Source organism: Python bivittatus, unplaced genomic scaffold, assembly GCF_059951505.1.
Source record: "Python bivittatus isolate LINGU-HERP-01145 unplaced genomic scaffold, Pbiv_v1 ctg000690_np1212, whole genome shotgun sequence".
Classification (NCBI taxonomy): domain Eukaryota; kingdom Metazoa; phylum Chordata; class Lepidosauria; order Squamata; family Pythonidae; genus Python; species Python bivittatus.
The window spans coordinates 3,792,182-3,814,482 of record NW_028277096.1 but is presented as its reverse complement, the minus strand read 5'-3'; the positions used below and the strand labels follow the sequence as shown (position 1 = coordinate 3,814,482).

At 40.9% G+C, this 22,301-nt stretch overlaps 1 protein-coding gene across 1 annotated transcript in view; it reads right to left on the bottom strand.

Moving 5' to 3' along the window:
- The window catches only part of OTOF (otoferlin), a 146,118-nt gene that overhangs the window by 92,406 nt on the left and 31,411 nt on the right, over positions 1-22,301 (bottom strand). The window contains exon 3 of the mRNA XM_088152197.1: positions 16,554-16,642. Coding sequence (XP_088008323.1) covers positions 16,554-16,642 — 89 coding nt within the window. The remainder of the gene's footprint in view (positions 1-16,553; positions 16,643-22,301) is intronic.

The following is a 22,301-nucleotide window of genomic DNA, read 5'->3' as shown; positions in this document are numbered from 1 at the left end:
GTCCTTAGCTGAAAAGGGAAAAATAAAGCATGCTTTATTAGCAGAGATGCTCAAACTGAAAACAAATATTGATTTAAATTGCCCATAAACCGTAAACAAGAACATCTAAGTGGTGGGATAGAAGAAACCAAAAGCCTATCTAATTCAGTGTCGTTTTGTTTAAAGATGCCCCTGGGAAGCCTCCAAGCAGAACATGATTACAATAATACCCTCCTAGTCATGTTCCCTGGAAAATGGTACTCAGTAGCATTCTGCTTTTGATCCTGGAAATAATTTTAATTCTTTAAAAATGTATTATTACATGTATAACCTACTTTTTTTCTGGGAGTTTAGGAAATGTACATGCAGGTCTCTTCTCATTTTCTCCTTGTAACAGCAACTCTATAAAGTAGGTTGGGCTAGGAAATAGTGACTAGACAAAGGTTCTCCAGGAAGCTCCAAGATCAAGCGGGAGACATGAATATGGTTTCTGAATCTCAGTCAAACACTTAGTTACTTTGCCCTGCAAGTACTGTACTGGATATATAGCTATATAAGAAGGCAAATGATTAAAGACGGTCTTTACTCATTCCATCATACACCAAATGCCATCATTTCCCTACATAACCAAAGAAGAACCTGACAAGCAACTGGGCAAGATGAAAGCATTAAATGACACTCCTGACTCTTGGACTGACACAAAGAGCTCTTTCAAGTGGTATCAAGGATACTTCTTGCAACTGTATTAATGCATTAACAGAATTAAAAATATAAGTACAAGCTTAATCAGACCAAAGGACCTAACTAGTTCACCATCCTACTTGGCACAATGGAGACCTAAATCTCAACAGGAAAACAAAAGGACATTTTCTCTAGCAAATGGGATCAGCAGGTTTACTCTCTATAACTGAAAATAATATAGAGACATCATGAATAGTAGTCTTATTCTTCATGTATGTATTCAATGCTGAAGACCAAGCATCCAATCTACAACAGCACTAACAGGGAAGATACTTAAGATACTCAGTGGGATCTATCTAATCTCTCTCTCTCTCTCTCTCTCTCTCTCTCTCTCTCTCTCACACACACACACACACACACACACACACACACAGAGTAAATCAGAGATGGCCAACACTTTTTTCTTTAGGTTCACGAGCAAGTTGTTTGGTGTTAAGAGACAGATAGGACTAGAATGGGCCAAAGGCCAAAAATAGATGGAGATACCTATTCTTCCTCCTCCATTTTTCTTTTCTATCTCTCTGTCTCTGTCTCTCTTTCTCTTTCTGACATCTTTTCTCACTTCTAAGCAACAGGGACAGATATCTTTTGCCAGAAGACTGAACTGATTTCTTGCATGGGTTTTTGAAATTAGGCTAAAGAACACACGAAAGTAGATCATGAGCTGTATATGACAATAAGGCTGTAAGTCACTCACCTTTTGTACACTAACCACAAGGAAATGGACATTTGGAATGTCCTCCTTGTGGTCTACAGACAGCCTCACTGGGACCTATAAGGTCTACAGACAGCCTCACAGAGAGAGAGAGAGAGAGAGAGAGAGAGAGAGAGAGAGAGAGAGAGAGATTAGATAGATCCCACTGAGTATCTTAAGTATCTTCCCTGTTAGTGCTGTTGTAGATTGGATGCTTGGTCTTCAGCATTGAATACATACATACACATAGAATAAGACTACTATTTACCAATAGAAGACACTATGCTTTACAAATATGCTTTACTACCTGTTACTACCTGCTTGCTAACTATACTCTATTTTGGGGGGGGGGTGCCTTTGAGTCAGTGTTGACTCCTGGCAACTGCCTGGACTAGTCCCTGCAGTTTTCTTGGCAAGGTTTTTCAGAAGTGGTTTGCCGTTGCCTCCTTCCTAGGGCCAAGAGAGAGGGACTGAGCCAAGGGAGACCATGAGTTCTAGTCCCACCTAGGCACAAAGCCAGCTGGGACTTTGAGGCACTCTCTCTCAGCCCTAGGAAGGAGGCAACAGCAAACCACTTCTGAAAAACCTTGCCAAGAAAATGCAGGGACTTGTCCAGGCAGTCTCCGAGAATTGGACACAACTGAATGAATTAAAAAAAAGAAATCTAACAGGGTGTATTGTCCTGTCCCGGTCTTCATGAGGAGCCCAAAGGGCACAACAAGACAAAGTAGGTTATTAGTCACAGCATCAAAAAATACTTCTTATAATTTGCTCCAACAAGGGCTAAACTGAAGCTTACAAATTGATGATAGCGTTCTCATATTGCACTAAATATTTGTTAGTTTAATTATAGGGTTTTTTTTTTAACTAAACCACAATTGGTTGCCTTCACACATGTTAAATCATAAGTCAGGGTTTCTATACTCTCCTTGGAGGATTCACAGAACATCTCAAACAAACCACATTATGGCCTAGCATGACATTTGTACCTAGAATATCACCAGTATATTTTTCCCAAGCCCCACCACATGGTGCATATGGAACCATTAAGCAACCAAATAACCAAGCCAAAGATGTCTCTACCAGGTGGTTTTCTGCCTGGGATTGTGCGACTTGGGCAAAAACAAAGGGAGATAAGCTCCAGGCTCTGCTTAGGTTTCAGAAGTCTCTGACAACCAACTGACCAGTTTATCTTCCTCCAAGCTTGAGCCTGACTCATCTGCACCAGAGTCCCATCAAGCTGCTCCTTCAGGTGGGCATCCTAACCTGTTTCTACAGGAAAGATTTCCAAGCAAGAAGGCTGCAGCATGGGAGGCAATACAGTGGTACCTCTACTTACGAACGCCCCTACTTACGAAATTTTCAAGATACGATCAGCTCCGGCCCCAAAAATTTACCTCTACTTACAAACTCGCCTCGACTTACGAGCCATTTTCCGCCCATGCCACGTGGTCTGCAGCCATTTTTCCGCCCGTGCCACGTGGTCCGCGGCCATTTTCCGCCCGTGCCACGTGGTCCGCGGCCATTTCCACCCGTGCCACGTGGTCCGCAGCCATTTTCCGCCTGTGCCACGTGGTCCGCGGCCATTTCCGCCCGGTCCACGTGGTCCATGGCCATTTTTCCGCCCGTTCCACGTGGTCTGTGGCCATTTTTCCGCCCCTGACACGGGGTCCGCGGCCATTTTTTCCGCCCTGCTGCGTGGTCAGTGGCCGTTTTTCCACCCCTGATGCGTGGTCCGCGGACGCCGGAACGGATTAACGGTAATTACATTGAACCTTATGGGAAAATTTACTTCGACTTGCAACCAACTCGACTTGTGATCAGAGCCACAGAACGGATTAAGTTCATAAGTAGAGGTACCACTGTAAATGAGGAAGCTTTGTGTATTTCTACTTCCATCCCAGTCTTCCACCTCTTTCATTTCAGTCCTGCAGTTTCTGCCAAAGCTGTTATTGAGGTGCAGGAATTTCTGTAAATTCCACTGACTTCATGTAGCATAAAAATATTGTACAAGGATGTCTGTGCTATTACTGATATATGGATTACACAAAATCATGATTCTAGGAACAATTTTAGTCAATACTCCAAACTTGGTGCAATCTTTTAATTTATCCCCGTACTGGCTTCTTGTGAATAAAGATTAACTGATTTAAGTTTATGCTTTTCTGTGCTGCTCCTCCTGCACTAGAGGGCTTGCACCAGAGCTGAGGATGGATTGTTTTAATTAACTTTCCTTCCCAGCCATTACAACTATAGGGAATTCTGATGAGGTTGGAAAGTGTGTTTTTCTGCTGCATGACTCACAGCAGGAAGGGTCAAATTCCTTGAAGAAAAACAATTGCGCTGTGCCATCAGTTCAACAAGAAAGACTTAGCATATTTTTAGAGGGAGACAGTATCTTTCCCAAGTATAAGGAATTATAATCATTTCTACCACCAATGATCTATAGAACAATGTTGTATCCTCATGTGGTATCATCATCATGGGAGCAATATTTTCGAAGTGTGCACCACCAAGCTATCTTCTGGAGAAACTGTTAAGAAGTTAGAAAAAAGGATTGAGAACTAAAAATCCTTTGCCACCTTAGAAATACAAGTACATTTCCTCATAATTCAATAAAATATTACTCTCCCAAAACCTCTTAAGTGCCCTCTCTCACCCCTCTTATCTCCCCCTGCCCATCATTCGTTCACACATACAGAACATGGCAGCTGCACTCATATAACATTCTAAACCCCAAATCCAGGCTAACAGAGTATGAAGACAATTCTTGGAGATGATGAGTTAGCTTAGCGTCACTGATTCTGAAGAGCATTTTTTTCCTGGTGCAGTTTCTCCCAATCCATCAGTCAAAAGGTGCTTTTAAAGTGTGAGGTCTTTGGTAGAAAGTCATATACTGAGTCCTGTCTACTGCAACAGATATCCCTGGATGGACCTTTGCAAACCAATGTAGTTGGAAGCTTTCAAACCTCCAAGGTATCCAGATAACCCTACAAAGTAAGACCCTATATCATGTCTGGGAAATCCAAAAGTTTATTATTTCACTTACAATATGGGGCTTTGAGTCACCTTGTGGATTTTGTAGCAAGACAGAATGGAAGTGCTAAAATATATATAAATGCAATTATTGGAATAAAATTCAGGGCTGAAATTGCATTAAAAAATTAGGAACAAGCAAAACTCCTTTTAAACCAGGTCAGCATATTGGTTGGCTTATCCAGCATCATCTGTTCTGCCTGGCAGCAGTTCTCCAGGGTCTCAAACAGACAGAGCTCTTTCCAAGCAAATCTGGGGAGAAGGTCCTCTGGGCTCACCAACTATAGCATGCACGATGTGTGATGAATGCCTTCATGGAGCCAGCCTGCTAGTTTTCCAAGCCGAGCCCTTGCATTTATGAGCAGGGTGATCAGCTTTTATTTATTTATGTGCAAAAAGTTCTCAGGATGGCTGACATCAGTGAAAACATCACGTTGAAAACTTCAGAATGACTTGAAAGAGGCTTGGGAGAAAAAGAAGTGTCTGCCTGGTGTTTTTTTTTTTTTAAATGTATTTGTCTCAGGAGTGGAGAAGAGGTAGGGGTAAAGAGGATACTACTACTGAAAAAGTGCCCACAGCTCTTCATTTGATAGAAAAACAAGCATTCACAGAATGGCTCCAGATAATGTCCTCGAGACTCATGTAGATTACACCCACCATCTGAAGAAAACTCACCATCTGAAGAAGGAAAACCTCAGATATCATGCCCATTTCTTGGCACCACACTGAAAGAATTCAGAGACTGGAGCAAGTTCAGAGAAGGGCAACCAGGATGATCAGTCACCCAGAGTGAACTCTTTTATGAAGCAGTTAAAAATAAATATCGTGCACATAGTGTCACCTAGTGGCCTGAATAATTCTGGGACTATTTCACCACAATGTGTAGTGTATCCTAACATAGAGGACTAGCAGTTAAGCATTATGAATAACAATTAAAGCAGGTGGGTATGTTTGGACTCTACTATTCTTCAAATACCCTGCTACTCTGGTGACAGTAGTGCACCCTCTGATCACTTTGTGACTGCTGTAATATGTTCTAGGCGGGCTTTCTTTGAAGAAAACTTGGAAGCTAGGCCTGGTATAGCATGCAGAAGCCAGACTGCTTCTCAGGGAAATCCACAGCTACAGAATAATCCCTGTTTTGAGGTAGATGTGTTGGTTGCCAGTCAAATTCTGGGGCCAATTCATAGTGCTAGTAACAAAAGCCCACTATGGCAGGGCACCAGGATAAATCAGGGACAGCCTTAGCAAGTATGGTTCTGCTGGTCTGATCTGAACACTGAGGTAAGAACACTGCTATGGATACCAACCTTGTGAGAAATCAAGGACTAAGAGAAAGGATTTTTCTGTATAAGCCTCCACATTATGGAACATATTTTCCTTTGGAGGCGCAACTGTCTATAGTCTCCTTTTGTTCCAGAAGGCCCTAAAAATTGTCTTGTTCCAGTTAGCCTGTGGGCTCTAGGATGATGAGAAGCTCACGATTTGTTGTTACTATTATGATTATTATGCAATTGGTTATTGCTGGATTATTTTACTGTTGAGATATTCTGTCTCGGTTTGCTTGCATGTACTGCTCAGAGTCAGTCAGATTAGGGTGGTTTATAAATAGTGTTAAATAAATGAACCAGGATGTTTTGTCTTGTTCCAAAGTGCAAGACACGGAAAATCAATTTAAGTTAAAAGAAGGCAGGTTCTGAACAAATGTCACGAAAACGCATTCTAACAGTAAGAGCAGTAGGACCATGACCCAGAAACAGAGTGGGCTCTCCTTCTTTGGAGGTATTCAAGCTGTGCCCAACAGCTGTCCTTTGGGGATGCTCTCATTTGGATTTCTGTACCAAGCAGTAGACTCAGTGGCCTAAATTATTTATTTTATTTTTAAAAGAATTATTGCAATTTATATACAGTTCAGTTCCAAAGAGGCTCTATGTGGCTAACAAGTAATACAAAAATAAAAAATAACACCTCCAAACTAATAATAATAATAGGAAACCCTCCAATCCTCCAATACCCAAAGGAAAAACAGTCATGATGTTGATGACCTACTATAGGGAGAGGATCTGCTGTACTATCAATACCAACTTATACCATTCTAAGGACCCTCATTTCAAGGGGGAGGAAGATCTGGGCGTTCCCAGCCCCACCTCTTTTTCCCACTTATTCACTCTCTCTCGCATCCATGTCTCACTCATTGAGAGCAGCTGAGTAACCACTGCCTTCAGGCTGCAAGACAGCACCATCATCAAATGGGTACGAAGGGGGAAGAAGAGACAGATCCTTTTCCTGCTTCAAGTTACAATCACATCACAATACATCCTCAAAGTACCTGTGGGGTGGCAAACCAGCTGTGTCAGCCTTGCAAGATAATCCAGATAAGAAGCACACCCAGAAATTCTAGCACTAACTTTATTGTAAGGTTACATTAAGAGAGTCTTGCAAGCGTGAAAGTACATCTCCCCCCCCCCCACACACACACATTTACAGTCCAAGAAACTAGGGAGGGTCCTTTCTGAGATGTTTGCCATGCCCACATTTCTTCTGTTGGCTCAGCTGCCATTTGTCTGGCCATTGTCTGGTCTGTGGCTCTTCCACCTGTCTCCCAAGGCCATTCTCACATATCATTACAAGCTGCATGCTTTAAGGGCCAATGAGGCTGCCACTCTGGGTGAGGCTGGGAAAGCAGTGGGTGGGCACTGGACTCCAATTCACTCTCTGTCCCTGTCTGCCCTCAATGTACGCCCAGCTTAAGCTGTAGAGCAGTGTTTCTCAACTTTGGCAACTTTAAGATGTGTGGACTTCAACCCCCAGAATTCCCCAGCCAGCATGTTTGCTGGGGAATTCTGGGAGTTGAGAAACACTGCTGCAGAGAATAAACCAGCACTTTCAATGGAGCCTACAGCAAGTGAAGGTGGTCAAAGTACTGATGTAATCTATTCACATTCTTCAGTCAGCAATATTTCAGACTGTTCTGAGCCATTTAAAATTTCCTGGACATTTCTAAAAACAGCCCCATCTAAAACCAATTGCAGGAATCTACTGGCACAACAACACTCATCTGTACTTCTTTCGATTGCCTCAGTAATTTGACATCTGATTTTTATATTAACTGGTTTCCAACAAAGCAGTGTTAATCAGAAACCCCACAGTTCTTCAAAGGCATTAAAACAGGCGCTTCCCTTGAACAAGATCTTTTTTACTGAGGTTTTAATAGCAACAGAGAATTGTTTCAGGGACAATGCACTGGGGCTTTTCAATGTTGCAGAGCTGCATTCAAAAGAAAAGAAAGCCGGGGTCTTTGTGTCTTCGGGAAAAATGAAATTTAAGACTTCCAGCCTGTTCTTGCTGCTGTTTAGCAACTGGTAGATGCCTACTATGCAATAATTTCCCTCCCCCACCAACAACATTTACTTCCACACTACAGTCCTGTATACTGTCTCATTTTTTCCCCCTTCAATCAGCTGGAATTGGAACCAAAAAGTAGATTGTCACTCTGTATTACACTTGATATGGCAGTTTATTATTTCTCAGTGCTCTTTTCTGTGGCCAAGCTTTCTTCATAGAACGTGTCTTTCTGATCAGTGTGGTCCTACGGGTGAGTTGCCTGCTTCTTATTTCAGGAGGGCAGTGGATGCAAAGTAGCTGTCAGGTTCAGCCCAAAGAACTCCACGAGACAGTGCAGATACAGTTCTGTTGTGTTTATTAGCTTCCACCTCAAGACAGAAATCTCTCCAGACTGAATCTAACTTCCCAAGCCAGCAAGCCAAAACACAGTGAATTCCTTAGGGTGGTGCCAGTCTCATCTTCTTAAACTTCCCACGTTCCTGTTGGGGGCTAAGGGAATGCTTATCTCCCCGAGCGCGGCCTTCATCCAACCATTCCTTCACAGTAGCAGAACTTCTCCGCTCCATAGCAACTGAGATCAACAGGGTTAGATGAATGCACCCCGGTGTAAGCAGTGTCAAAAGACTGCTTCCATGCTTTAAAGTCTGCTTTAGAAACACATGTTTCTAAAGAAAGGTGAGGCATCAAATATTTGGCACAGAATTCTTATTCACTACATCAAGACATACTTCTGTTTGACTGACCTGACTCCTCCTTGCAGGCCAGAAGTGATCAAGCTTCTATTGTGGGGGCGGTGGAAAGGGATGCTGAACAACCCAAGTATGAGACTAATACCTAAATTTAATACACCTCAGTTTATGAGATTATTATGTATGAATGATCTCTCTAAGCAGTGTTTCTCAACCGTGGCTACTTTAAGCTGCGTGGACTTCAACTCCCAGAATTCCCCAGCCAGCATAGCTGGCTGGGGAATACTGGGAGTTGAAGTCCACGCAGCTTAAAGTAGCCAAGGTTGAGAAACACTGCTCTAGATACTTGTGCATGGTTGCTCATATAGCAGAATCATCTCAGAGAATGGACATCAGAGCTTGAATAATGTACCTGCACCCTGAAAGATCTCTCTTGGTGTCGTTCCACTTCTCTCCCTAGAACATGTCCTATTGCTGCTTCTGTCAAAACTCTCTTGTAGGTTTCAGTACATTCTCTAGCTGACAAACAGCAAACCATTTTACTGGAACTCTCAATGTTTTTTGTTATCTCCTTAACAGCCTAGAGCATTGATGTCAGTTCTGATTTACAGTTTTTCAGCAGATCCCACACATTCTTTTCTCTGCAACTTGATGACATCACTCTGGCTCGGTGTTCTGCCTCCAGCAGATATTCCCATTCAGCCTCCATTCAGTTTATAGTGCCTTTATGTTGTACTAGAAATATTAATATATGTATAATCAATGAATTTAGATATTGAAGTAATCATGATCAAGGGATACCTGCAATTTCAGGTGTTAGCATAAACCAAATAATTATGCAGACTCAAATGGGTATGATATCAGTGATGATCAATGATGAAAAACTGACTTTTATCTTACATGAAATCATACTTGGCAAACTATTTTCTTCAGTACAGGAAAGTGCCAGAACACAAGGTACAAGTGACTGTTTCTTGGCATGACTCTCCTTTTCTCAGCAGCCAACACTGTTTGTGAAAAAAAGCAAAATTATGCAGCAATGTCACTTTCCCTGTCTTCCTTGAGACAGGCAAACCTGGCTATGCCTGCTGGTCAAAAGTTTAGGAAAGTTTTGCCCTCTTAGGCCCAGTACCTGGCTAGAGTAAAATGTGATCATATTGCTAGCTAATTAGCCATAAGCTGCTCTGTGTCCAGGGAAGGAACACAAAGGCTCCACCACAAAGCTTGTACAATGAAATGTCAGAGGGGGCTGCATCAATAATTCAGACCAAAGTCAGCATTGAGTGTCATTCCTTTATCTCTGGCTCCTTCTGGTAAGCAGATAGCCCCTTATCAAGCAACTTCTATTCAGCATGATACACCTGTCCACGCTCTGGTGCAAAAGACACTGGATGAAATGGAGTATGCTTCTTGCATCTTTATGGGAAAAAGCAATTTCTCATGTCTCATTTTGGCTTTATCAGCCACGATTCTTTCCTCAGGAGAAAATTAATAACTTATAAACCCCAAGAAAAAGTGCATAACCATTCTGGAGCAAGACATCTGCTCCTAAACAACATTTGGAGGAATACCTAATCTTGCTTCCTATGATTCATGTCAATACAAATTCAATTTTCAATGCTCTTGTGGCTTTTTAAGTGTAACCTAGAGTGTTGAACTACACCTGAGAACAGCCAAGTTCACCTGTCAACCCATCCATGAAACGTACAGGCTGGGATTGTATAACACATTAAACTGGGTTACTAAATTAAAGCATTTTCTTGGTTTGTATAGTATCATGAATCATAAACTAACCAAAGAGATGGGTTTTACACAACGCACTAACCACACACACACACACAAACTGATCAAGTCTGAAACTACCCAAATTTAGTATATTGTGTGAATATAGCCACTAGACCTTTAATTGATGTAATGGAGCATGTTGTGTAAATGCAGCCTGGGGTGATTTTGGATCAATATTTCTTGGCCTCGTTTACTCACTGGAGGTGGGAGGGTTGGGGGGGAAAGTAGAATTTGGAAATTCTTGCATATCTCTTTACTTCCATCACCCTGCAAACACACTCATACAGTCTGTAATATTTGGATCTCTCTTCTATCCAGTGTCTTACACATTGAATTCCCATATACCAAAATACTTCTTATGCTTCAACTGATTAACAAGGCTACTCTACTAGGGAGTGTGTCGAGAGACTTTAATTCTGGTGATCAGAGCTACAAGACACAGGCTGCAAAAATTAGGATGATCACCAGGTTTCAGCAAAGAGATGCAGACAATTCTAACTCTTTCCTGTCGTGTAGCTGGTTGGGTGGATTTCTGCAGCTCAAATGTGACATCCACATTGTATTAGAAAATGAAATATTACACCTGTAAGATATTTATGGTAAAATTGGTATCTGGTATTTCTAGAATAATTTATCCTGCTGGGCTCACAGCTGGAGTCACATGGGATTTTATTTCTGGACTGGCATACATTGCTGAAGCATGGATTTGAACTCTAAATTGGCTTTGAAGGGTCCTTGGCCTTTGAAGAGACGCTTCTAATCAGCAATTCTGACCCATCTGTGTAATGTTCTCATCTAGCATTTGTTCATCAGTACACATTTTGTGAGGCTGTTTATTTCCAAGATTTACCCTAAGATTAGAAAGCAGGGAATCTTCTGAATTCAACAAACATTATGCTTAAATAATAATTGAGACAGAGTCAAGCACCGTGCACCATAGCATGCTGCAGATGGATTATAGCAGATAAGAACAAGTTCCAACCAGACCAGGAGACAAAAATTGTTGTGGTGTTGTGTTTCTCAACCTTGGCAACTTTAAGATGTCTGGACTTCAACTGGCTGGGGAATTCTGGGAGTTGAAGTCCAGACTTCTTAAAGTTGCCAAGGTTGAGAAACACTGTTGTAGTGGAACAGACAGGTGTCAACAAACTGAAGTTGTTTTTTAAAGCAACAGGCACAATATGCCATCATACACACAGGTCCACTTTAGCTCCTCACAAACCGTCCATCAACTTTTCTTTCTTTCTTTGAGATTGCCAAACACAATTTAGTGGTTTTTGAACATATGAGGTATCAGCAACTGCTTAAGAGTATGGAAACAATGCCTGATGGATTTTTGGAAGCTAGAAAAGAACTGAGAATCTGAGTCTTCTGCCCTCTTCTATGACTACAATACTCTGGTCTTCCTTTCTTCCTTCTAATTTTCCCCATAAAAATCCCAAAAGTTAAAAAAATATGCAAAACCCTTCTCGCATATGTAAATTGTCACAGTAACTCCAGGAGTATACCCATCCTTTTGACAGTCAGTACAGCCACTGACAACAGTTTCTAAGTACAAGATCATCAGTAGTAAAATAATAAACCAAAAAGCACTTTGAGCTACATACACATTGCTTTTTTAAAATATCTATTGATATTGGAAATCTTTTTTTTACCTGCTGTTCTTTTATAACACTACTATGATTTTAACTGGCAATTAGTATGGTTTAAAATACCTGTAATGGCAGATGCTGTCTTACACCAAATAAGCTTATCCAGCTCAAAACTGTCAGATTGTGATCCTCTGCCTGGCCCTGCTTGAAATAATCTCACCTCTCATTTTATTGGGAGGACTATGGCCCATTGATAGAGCTCATGCACTGCACACATGTAGAAGGTCTCAGGGTTCAACCCACTGCACACAGATTAACCACTGGGTTAAATAATCAATACACAGATGAGATACAGGCCAGTTACTTATATACCTAACTTGAAGATCTGCAAAGATGGAATCAAACACTTAAAAGCAAGCAAAGTGTGTATTACACCATTGAAATATCAATTCTTAATGTCGGTACTAAAAGAAAAGAAGCTTCAGATCAGGAGTTATCACTCCCAGAAGTCTTCAAGTACTTTCTGTTTTAAATTAACTTTGGGAGCAGGGAGATACTTTTTATACCATGTCAGTGCCTTGCATGAACCTGTTAAAGCAACAGACTCTTCATGTCAGCATAATTCCTGCTGTGCAGACCCATATTCAAACAAGTTTAATAATGTGTGCTTTTTATTGTAGATTGAGGCTTCAAATATAATTATACCCTTGTCAGAGTCCTTAAAGGGTTCCTTGTAGCAGGTTTAGCTTCATTTTCCAGGAACCACTTGAATTCAATTAAATTTAAACCAAGAAATAAGTCTGATTAGACTTGGAGCTACCAGATGAAGACACAACATGAAATGTTATGCACATAACCGATAAGTTACCCTGGTACATTACACATGGAGTTTCCAATAGGGTTACAGCAGAATTGGATTAACAGTGTAATTCGGGTTAAAATGTCTACTTCTGTTGGTGGAATTTTATTGTTCCAAGGCTACACAAATAACCTTATAGAAACTACACTGCTCTAATCAAATCTCCTGTATGTTCTGTAGGTGCTACACTAGAAATCTTGTTCACATTTGTAGGAAACTGGTCAATATTGCTAGCACATTTATTTAATGTGTTTTCTTAAACAATCATTTTATTTTTAAAAAGTTGCTATTCCATATATTATATTAATATATCGAATTTGTCACCGCCCATCTCGTTGAATGACTCTGGGAGGTTTACGAAACAATTTAAAATCAATTAAAATTACAAAGTTACAATAACAAATAGAAAATAAATAAATCCAAGAATAATTGGCAATCACTCAGAGAGCGTCATTGCTAGCCTGCTAGCCACCCCCAGGATTGGGTAAGGTTGTTCTCCCCCCACGCAAGCTGGCAGAGCCAGGTCTTTAGTTCTTTCCGGACAGCCGGTAGGGCAGGGGCCTGCCGCACCTCTGGGGAGAGAACGTTGCAAAGGGCGGGGGCAACGGCAGAGAAGGCTATCCTCCTGGGCCCCGCCAGTCAGCATTCTCTCGCTGACAGGACCTGCAACTTGCCCTCTCTGCCTGACCGGGTGGGACAGGTTGATGTGACGGGGGTAAGACGGTCCCTCAAGTAACCTGGACCCTAAAACATGGATTTTAGGTATTTTTTTCAACAATTTGCAGACTCCAGTACAAATTCTTTTCTACTCAAATCCCAATATGTACTTTAGGCAGTTTTCTATATTTTTGATATTTAAATGCCATCTAACATATGTTTTAAAACATGACTTTATGTAATATACTTTGATTTTTATGTGACTTCCACAAACATAGGCACTAGATTTGTGAACATTTCTAATAAAGAACGATGGGGAGCAGAAGCACCCAGTTATTGCTATTATCTATGCATGTTGAAGTTATACTGCTTTAAAACCATGCTATACAGGTTTTAAAGCAGTATAATCCAGCAAGAAAAAGAGCAAAAAAAGGGATGTTTTACTCCCCAGCATCCTCAAATAGGGCCGGAACGATTCCTGCATAAACCCCAGTATAGCCACTACTACTTAGTACAGATTCATTAACTTAGTAACCATCCAGCATAGCTGCTCCAGGCATTAGAGGTGCAGCATCTGTGTCTCTGTTCTGACACCCATACCTGAAGTTATACCATAATCCTATACATTGTACTACAAATGTATATACAAAATGTACTATACATTGTACTACAAATGATGCAGAATAACACTGTACTATGGAAACCATCAGATGTCACAACCCAATGGATCCCATCAGGATCTCACATCCTAAAGCTGATCCTCAAATGGCTGTAGACATCCAGTGCAGAGATGTAAAGACTCCCTCAATTTGAGCTGGTAATGAGCTTTCACGGCAGCATATGGAAGTGGTTTGCCACTGTCTTCTTCTGTGAAGCTTTTACAACTTCTCCTTCTAGCCTACACTGCTGGGTTTTCCTTGTGGCTTTCCATCCAATTACTAACCATCCTGCTTTGGGGGGATCTGCTAGTGATGACTAGGTGACGATAACTGCAGTAATTTTTCTATCCATCTCCCAACTACATGCTAGGCAGGTGTCACACATAAACATGTTAAGCATTGCACTAGCCTAGGGATGGGAAACCACATCTGCCAAGATCTTTTCTCAATACTAAAGCTATTCCTCTTTTATTTTTACCTAGCCAATCCCTATTGCCAGGAGATATAGGCCATGTTCATGGAGGGAGGACTAGATTACTCTATCCTTGTGTTTGGACTAAGCAGCAGGCTGCAGTTCATGTAAAAATTGGTAATGGGTTAAATGGAACATTATAACCCAATCCAGCAGGAGCTTTATTATACTCTGACAGGTTTATTACAGATCAGGAGTAAGTCATCTAAGGCCCCAGGATCACAAGTGTTCCCCCAGCTCCACTTTTGCATCCTTAGCAGTTACCTCTAGTTATATCTGCTGAAAATCAGTGGCATAATTTTTGATATTGAGACAGGAAAAATCTGAAAATTGTAGTGTAAGCCCAGTAAAGGCTTAAGATAGGTTTTAAAAACCCAGTGATAGCCCTAGTGGGTTTTTCAGCTACCAGAAAGTTGCCCACCCCTATAATATACACTCAGCTATTACTCTTCAGGGCTGATACTTACATCAGACAGGATAAAGTAGCTGCATGGGCAGCAGATGCTGAATGAAAGGAAATGGGTTGTAAGGTGCTGGAAGACAATGCTTTGCCTTCCAGCACCTGACGATGTTATCTACCTGGGTAATGAAACATTTTGTTATACTGTTTGTAAAATTAGGCAGACTTTGACTGCCCATTGATGATCCCACCAATTTGTAAATATATTATCATGTTTTGTTTTATTTTATTTTTAATGCATTTTAATGCATTTTTCAAAGTACTTTATTTGTAATTCTGGTCTGTGACCATATTAAATATGATGACAACAGATGAAACATCTGCAAGAAAAGAACCAAGCTCAGAGAACCCCAAGGACTCCACAGTTCAACCCTGAGCTACATATATACTCTTCTATTGGGACAATGCCATGTGTGCCACACAGCTGCCCTGTGCCCCCTACGCTAGTCTACTTTCCTTTGGAGCAGCGGAAATCTATGGTTCTGCCACCCCTAAAGTAAGATCCAATTGCCATTAGCCTGCCACTCTGTCAGCTTGTGTACCGGGATGGGCACCAACTTAGCTTTCATCTCAGGAAGCAAAATGTTTTGGGTCAGCCCAAGACATATTGATTGAAGCTCTTCGAGCATTCCTAGATGGTTTTCAGTGGTGTGATCTTTCCACACTTTCCCTCCAAAGGCAGATGCAAAATGGGTTTACGAAGACTCTGCAAGACTTAAGGCACCCTTTTACTCTTACACCTTCCCAACTCCTCAACTTGCTCTCATGGGCTGAAAAGGTCATCCCTGCTGACCCTGATAAAGTCACTACAACAACAACTAAAACAGAAGCAAAGCTTCTGCCTACAAAAAGGTTATTCATTCCTGATATAATTACTTCGGTTTCAGTTTGTGCACATAAAATCATTCAAGTTTTCATCTGCAGGAGACCATATTGCACATTTTGAATGGACCCCCAGTTCTAGCTTCTAGGGTCCCAATAGCTCTTTTTTGGCATTACTGTTTTCCGAACTCCCACCATAGAACCTTACAAAAATGAACATCAAACCACATCCATTTAATTTTAGAATTTGGAGGCAGATGGTTTCTCCTGCTGACTAAGCAAGGGAAGCTAAATTTACATCAGTTGCAGTAAACTGACCTGATCACATCTTGATTTAAACAGAGACCAACCCAAGCCTCTCTTTCCCCCTTGCCTTGGAATTGTGTGAGGGGGCAATCCTGTCCTATACATGGCCTATAAATATCTGTAAATATATCATATACAGTAATTAAATAAACAAATAGTATATTAAATAATAAATTAAAAGTGTTTTCTATAAAATCCCAGGGTCTTTGGGCTCCCTCAGTGTAGAAAAACGTTTGCTATGCCATAGTTTTGCAAGACCACCTGTCTAAATGCAAATGTCTTCTGACTTTTCCCAAAGAAAAGTGGTCTGAAAAGAATAGGCTTAATGTGCATGAATACAAAATGCTGAAAATATCAGAATGGCTGTGGAGAAGTTGTCTTCCGTCAATCATGTTTCTAAGGTAGGCAAAAGAAGACAGATTCAAATGTGTTCTAGCTGGTGTTGTGCCTCACTTACCTGTTGGAGAAGACCTTGCTGTAGTTAAACACCTGAATCTCTAGCATCTCATTGACATCAATGCTGCTTGCAATGGGCCACCGGAATGTCTAGAAAAATATTTGGAGACAGCATGAAGACAATTGGCATGTAGGGATGTTAGATATTCCCCCTGTATGCTAAGACACATTTCTCAGAAATTTTAGGTCCCTGTTTCCAGCCTGAGCTGTGTCAGCACCGTGTATGTGCTGCTCTTCTATAAAAGTACAAATAAAATATCTCATTTACAGCTTACTATCTGGAATTACTATTACTATTAAATTAAATAGTAAATTACTATTAAATTACTATTTAATTAAATTTTAGTTGTCATGAAATGTCTCAAAAATCCAAGTAGCATTAGATACTTTAGGACCTCTTCTCTTTAAGAAAGATGTCATGGGAATTCTTTAAAATAAAAAAAAAAAGTCTGGGTTTGCTTGGAAGTCACATAATCACCTGGGATGATGAATATCCATCAGTGAGAAGAACCCAATGTTTTTCTGAACTGTCAACATGCTGGGCCCCCATCCTGTACCTGAGAGACTACAATGTATATAGATAAACCATGTAAGAAGCTGAATTTATCCAGGACTTAAAAACTGAGGTATTTACATATATTCTTACTACTCTCTCCTGTCTCTGTCCCTATAATTAGTCTAGTTTAATAGATTTTAACTTTGTTTGTTTTTTTAATTGTCACGTATGTTAGAAACTTGCCTGTTTGTCATCTCATTATCTGGTGGGAAAAAAGATGATAGACTATATGGATTGTTTTTACAGTCTTTTTTCAGCATGCCAGACACTAATTGACAGACGTTTTCTTGACATGAACTCTACTTTCTACTCACAGAGCATTTCAGTTTCAGTGAAGAGAAGGGCATTGTGATGCCTCTCTTCTGGGTATAAAGAATTGCAGTTGGATCTATTCAAGATTTCAGTGCACACACATTAACTTTTAAGAGTACTTTTATGGCTCTTTTTGAACAGAGCCTTTTAAAGAGAAGCAACTTTATAAATGTCATCAATTAACATATAAACCATATATGATTATTATATCCTTGTTATTGACTGCAGAAGAGAAGGTTGAGAAGGGCATGATAGTTATCTTCAAATACCTGAAGGGCTGTCATATTGTAGACTTATTTTTGAATTTGTTCTCACTTGCTCAGCAGGTAAGACTAGAACTAATGGGATGAAATTTCAAGGCTGTAGATACAGAAAAGACATTAGGGGGAATAGTAAGAGCTGTCAATTAGTGGAATAGGTTATCTCATGGAATGGTTTCTTCCATTTCACTGGAGGTTTTAAACAGAGGCTGCATAGTTGTCTATTAGGAATGGTGTAGTGAATCCTGCAGTGTGCAGGGAGTTGAACTTGATGACCACTTTCACTTCTATGATTCTATATGATTCTAGGTTGGACCTCATAAATTTGAAGACAAAGAAAATAGTCTGGATATTCTTTCCTGACCCACAGGCTTGTTCAGTCTTTTATATGGTTTGACTTATTTCATATAATTTTACAATACCTTCGATTAAAAATATTAATGGTGTTTTAAGACAAATAATTAAAAGGCAGTAAGGCTATAAACCAATAAACAAGGAAGATTAAAAGCAACACCAAAAACAGTCACACCAAAATGAACACCCATCACAATGTAAAGGGCTGGGTGCTATGAAGGCAATAGTATTGGGACCAGGTGCAACTCTCTGGGAAAAAAGAGAGTTTTTATGTATTTATTATTTTTAATTGTTGTACACCTCCCAGAGTCACTTGTGCAAGATGGGTGGCTATATAAATATGATAAATAAATAAAATAAATAAATAATAAAAAGGTTTCATAAGCAGGGTACAGAAGCTCTTCTCCTTGGTAACACTGACCTTATTCAGATGATAAAGGTATCCAAAAGGCTTCCAAATAAGGTCTTAATTCTGCCTCTTTTTGCATGGCAACCTTCAGATCAAGCAGTCCTTTTTAACCTGACTGGAGATGACAGCCCTATAGTTCAATCCATTTGGAGGGCACCTTGGAGGGCATCAATCCATTTGGAGGACACTTTGTGAGAGATTGCTATCTGAGGGTATGGATAGGCACATTGATATTGGGAGAAGATGCTCATTTTGGAGAACAAAGATAACCCATCCGATGAACTATCTAGAGGGGTTCAATAAGTAAGACCTGCATGGACTCTCAGAACACAATAGATCTACAACCTGCAGAATGTTATAATCTTGTATTTTGGGTTATCTGTCATGAAGAGGCTTTTTGTCCTTTCAACCACCCTTTTCTGAACTGTTTGCACTTTGTCGTTCATAACAGAGGTACTTACTACAGGTGTGTTGAGATTATATCATATGTTAAATTACACTGGACAAAATACAAGTACAAAAGGAGAGAGAGGAAGCCTCAGAACAATACCTGTACCAAGTGTCTTTTTCAATCCAATGCCTATTTCTTCCTACACTTATAAGAGATTAAAGACTGACTCTAGCTCAGTAACAAACCACTTGTGTTGCTTGGGGAAAGGTCCAGGATCAATATCTAGCAGCATCTAGATGTTGCTGTTTTGTTTAAAGGTAGCAGGTAATGGGGAAAGCCTCTCAGCAGGGGGCAGCGGCTGGCCAACTTTGTCTGGGCTTGGAAGCTAAAGAGAGTCACGGTTGGCTAATACTCAGATGAGTGTCCAGCAGGAAATCCTAAGGTTACAGGGTGAGAAATCAAAAAACATCCCAGAGAAAGACAATGTCAAACCACTTAAATATTTTCACCAGGAAAACAACGTGGGTTCTTTGTGGTCTTCAAGAGGCCAGCTCAACCTGAGGGGGGTTAAATGAGGAAGACTTTTCTCTGTCTGGGATCTGGCAGAGCCTCTGCCAGTTGAAAGGAACAAATGAGCCAAAATGTTGCACATGCCAAAGATTGAGTCCATAGGATCTCAAGGAAATGGCAGGAAAGATCTTTGTCTGAAATGCTGCAGAGGCAGGACGGGGTTAGGTAGGTCAATGGTCTTGAATTGGAGGAAAGCAAGTTCTTGCATTCCAGGGTATCTTTCCATTTATGTATCTAACCACTGTAGGAACGTGCATTGGCAAAATCTTTATTCTGCTGTAATTTACTTTGATCTTCTCTTTAGTCCATGAGTGAGGCAAGTTTAAATTACTTTCTGCTGTTCTGGTTTTAAAGTAGAGCCTTCCACTTTAAGCTGGTAGCAACCCACTCAAAGTATGTAAAATCTGATATGCTCTGTTAAATAGTCTGCTGTTAGTTCAGTCAGATCTGCAAGCTCTAGTAATAAAAGTTGAGGACAAAGTGAAAAAAAAAAGGGACTAAAATTAAATATAAAGAAGACCAAACTAATAACAACAGGTAGAACAACCAGCCTTAGAGTTGACAATGAAGTTATTGAAGTGGCGAATAGCATCTGCCTCTTAGGATCAACCATCAACAGTAAAGGAACTGTAAAGAAAGTAAAGAAAGCAGTCAAGCAATACGCTGCAGACTAGCACCTGGTAGAGCAGCCATGAGGACCTTGGAAAAGATATTCAAAGGCTGTGATGTGTCTAGACCTACAACGATCAGAATCATGCAAGCCATGGTATTCCTGTGACATTCTATGGGAGTGAAAGTTAGACTTTGAAGAAGCAAGATAGGAAGAATATTGACACTTTTGAACTTTGGTGTTGGGGAAGATTCCTGAGAATACCATGGACAGCCAAAAAACCCCAAACAAATGGATCATCGAACAAATCAGCTCAGAGTTTTCACTCGAGGCACAAATTACCAGGCTCAAATTATCTTACTTCAGACAGATTATGTAAAGATTGTAGCTCTCTAGAGAAGACTATAATGTTGGGAATGGTAGAAGGAAAGAGAAGAAGAGGATGACCAGCAGCAAGGTGGATGGACTGTTACAGTGGCGATGAATGCACTGTTGGAAGATATGAAAAAATAGGTTAGGGACACATCGTCATGGAGAAAATCTACCTATGTGGTCACTAGGGGTTGACAATGACAGGATGGCATATAATCAGTTCAGTCAGATGACTCCTGGTGGGCAGTGAAAACCTAGAATCTTTTGACTACTTCAGCTGGGCCCAGGCATGCCCCTTGTCTTCAGGTCCTGGGCCCTCTGCCCCCATTTTCCACCATGCTCCACTGGGTAGAAATACTAAGTACAGCTCCCAGCCACTTTTGTCCCCAGCAGCCTCCTGCAACCCACCCAACAGCTGTTCAGGATGGGACAGTGTTGTGGTAAAGCAGGAGAACCGCCATCTCAAGCGCCAGCAGCCTCTTTGTTTTAAAAGAGCTGCCTATCCTGCTTTCCTGCACAGCTCTCCCGGTTCATTGAGTTTGTTTCTGGATGGGTTTAGGCAGGGTGGGCTTTAGGCTAAGGCCAAGAGGGCATTGGCCTTGGGCATTAAAATGCTGCCCCTATTTACGAATCATTCTAAAAATGCAAATCTTTGCATCAGCTGGAGGTGGCACCATCGGTCTATGTGGCCTTGGGGCACCATATACTGTACCTTTGAGTTGGTGCTGGATTTAGAACTCCTTCAAAACTAATGCTATTTGGCAAGCTGCCAGGGTGTGAGAGGACTAGCTGTCCCACATTCTCACACATGCAGTTCCCTCATACTGACAAGTACATTCTCCTGCTTTGATGCTCATGGTAAAACAGGAGAGTTTTTAGGCACACATCAAAACGTCCCACCTGCCCCATCCCCATCTATTGATCTGACTGGTAGAGAGCTTCCTTCCAGCTGGCGATAAGCAAAGCCACAGGGTTTCAACAACTGCTTTGTTTAACGCATCAATACATGCAAAGGGCTCATTGTCATGTCTTGCTAGCCATATCCTCATTAACTCGCCAGCTGGAAGGAAACTATCTACCAATCAGATCAATAGTATGGGGCAGGGAGGGAAGTCATCAAGTGTGGGATTGGCTAGCCCCTTAGAGGCCTGGCATTGCTGCCCTGAACCATCAGCCTCCTGGACTTTTTCCTTCATTTTTTGTAATTGTGTATATTATATTTTAATTGTATATTTATTTATTATTTTTAATGAGTTTTGAGCTGCCCAGAGTCTCCCATTGGGGGGAGATGGGCAGGGACAAATTTAATAAATAAATAAAATAAATAAAAAAATAAACTGTTTTTAAAAAATGCATTCTCATTGTGTCATCTTTTACTCATTCTCAGCCTACCGTGGAGGAACTTAAATTCTTCTTTAGCTATTCCAACTTAGAAGTGGTATTTTCTCATTTTCCCCAAAACAAGCCTTGCCATACAACCTTTCTATAACACCTCACTGAGGATGCTGCTGATGTCCTGGTCAGGGGCTGGGATCGGCCTGGGCTGTTCTGCAGGAAGACACCTCTTCCTCAACCAAGGCAGCGTACAGCCATAAAGCACAACCATCTATGGCTGTTTGGGGTTGATTTTGCTATCTACTGCAGAGATTGGACACCTGGCTTCTGCAGGGGTATCTGCCTGCAGAAGGTCCGACTGTCTCTTTCTGAACCGTCAGTCAGATATTAAACAGGCTCCTTATGAACACAGAAAGAGCAAGAGACCTGTCTTTAAAAAAAAAAGAGGCAAAGACTCTGCCTGTGAAATTGATGACAGAGGGGAGGTATCAGTTAAATACTGAGATCACTGTATTCAGATAATTAAGTATTAATTAAATAACCTTAATTTTTAAGATAATTAAATAAATAATAATTGTAT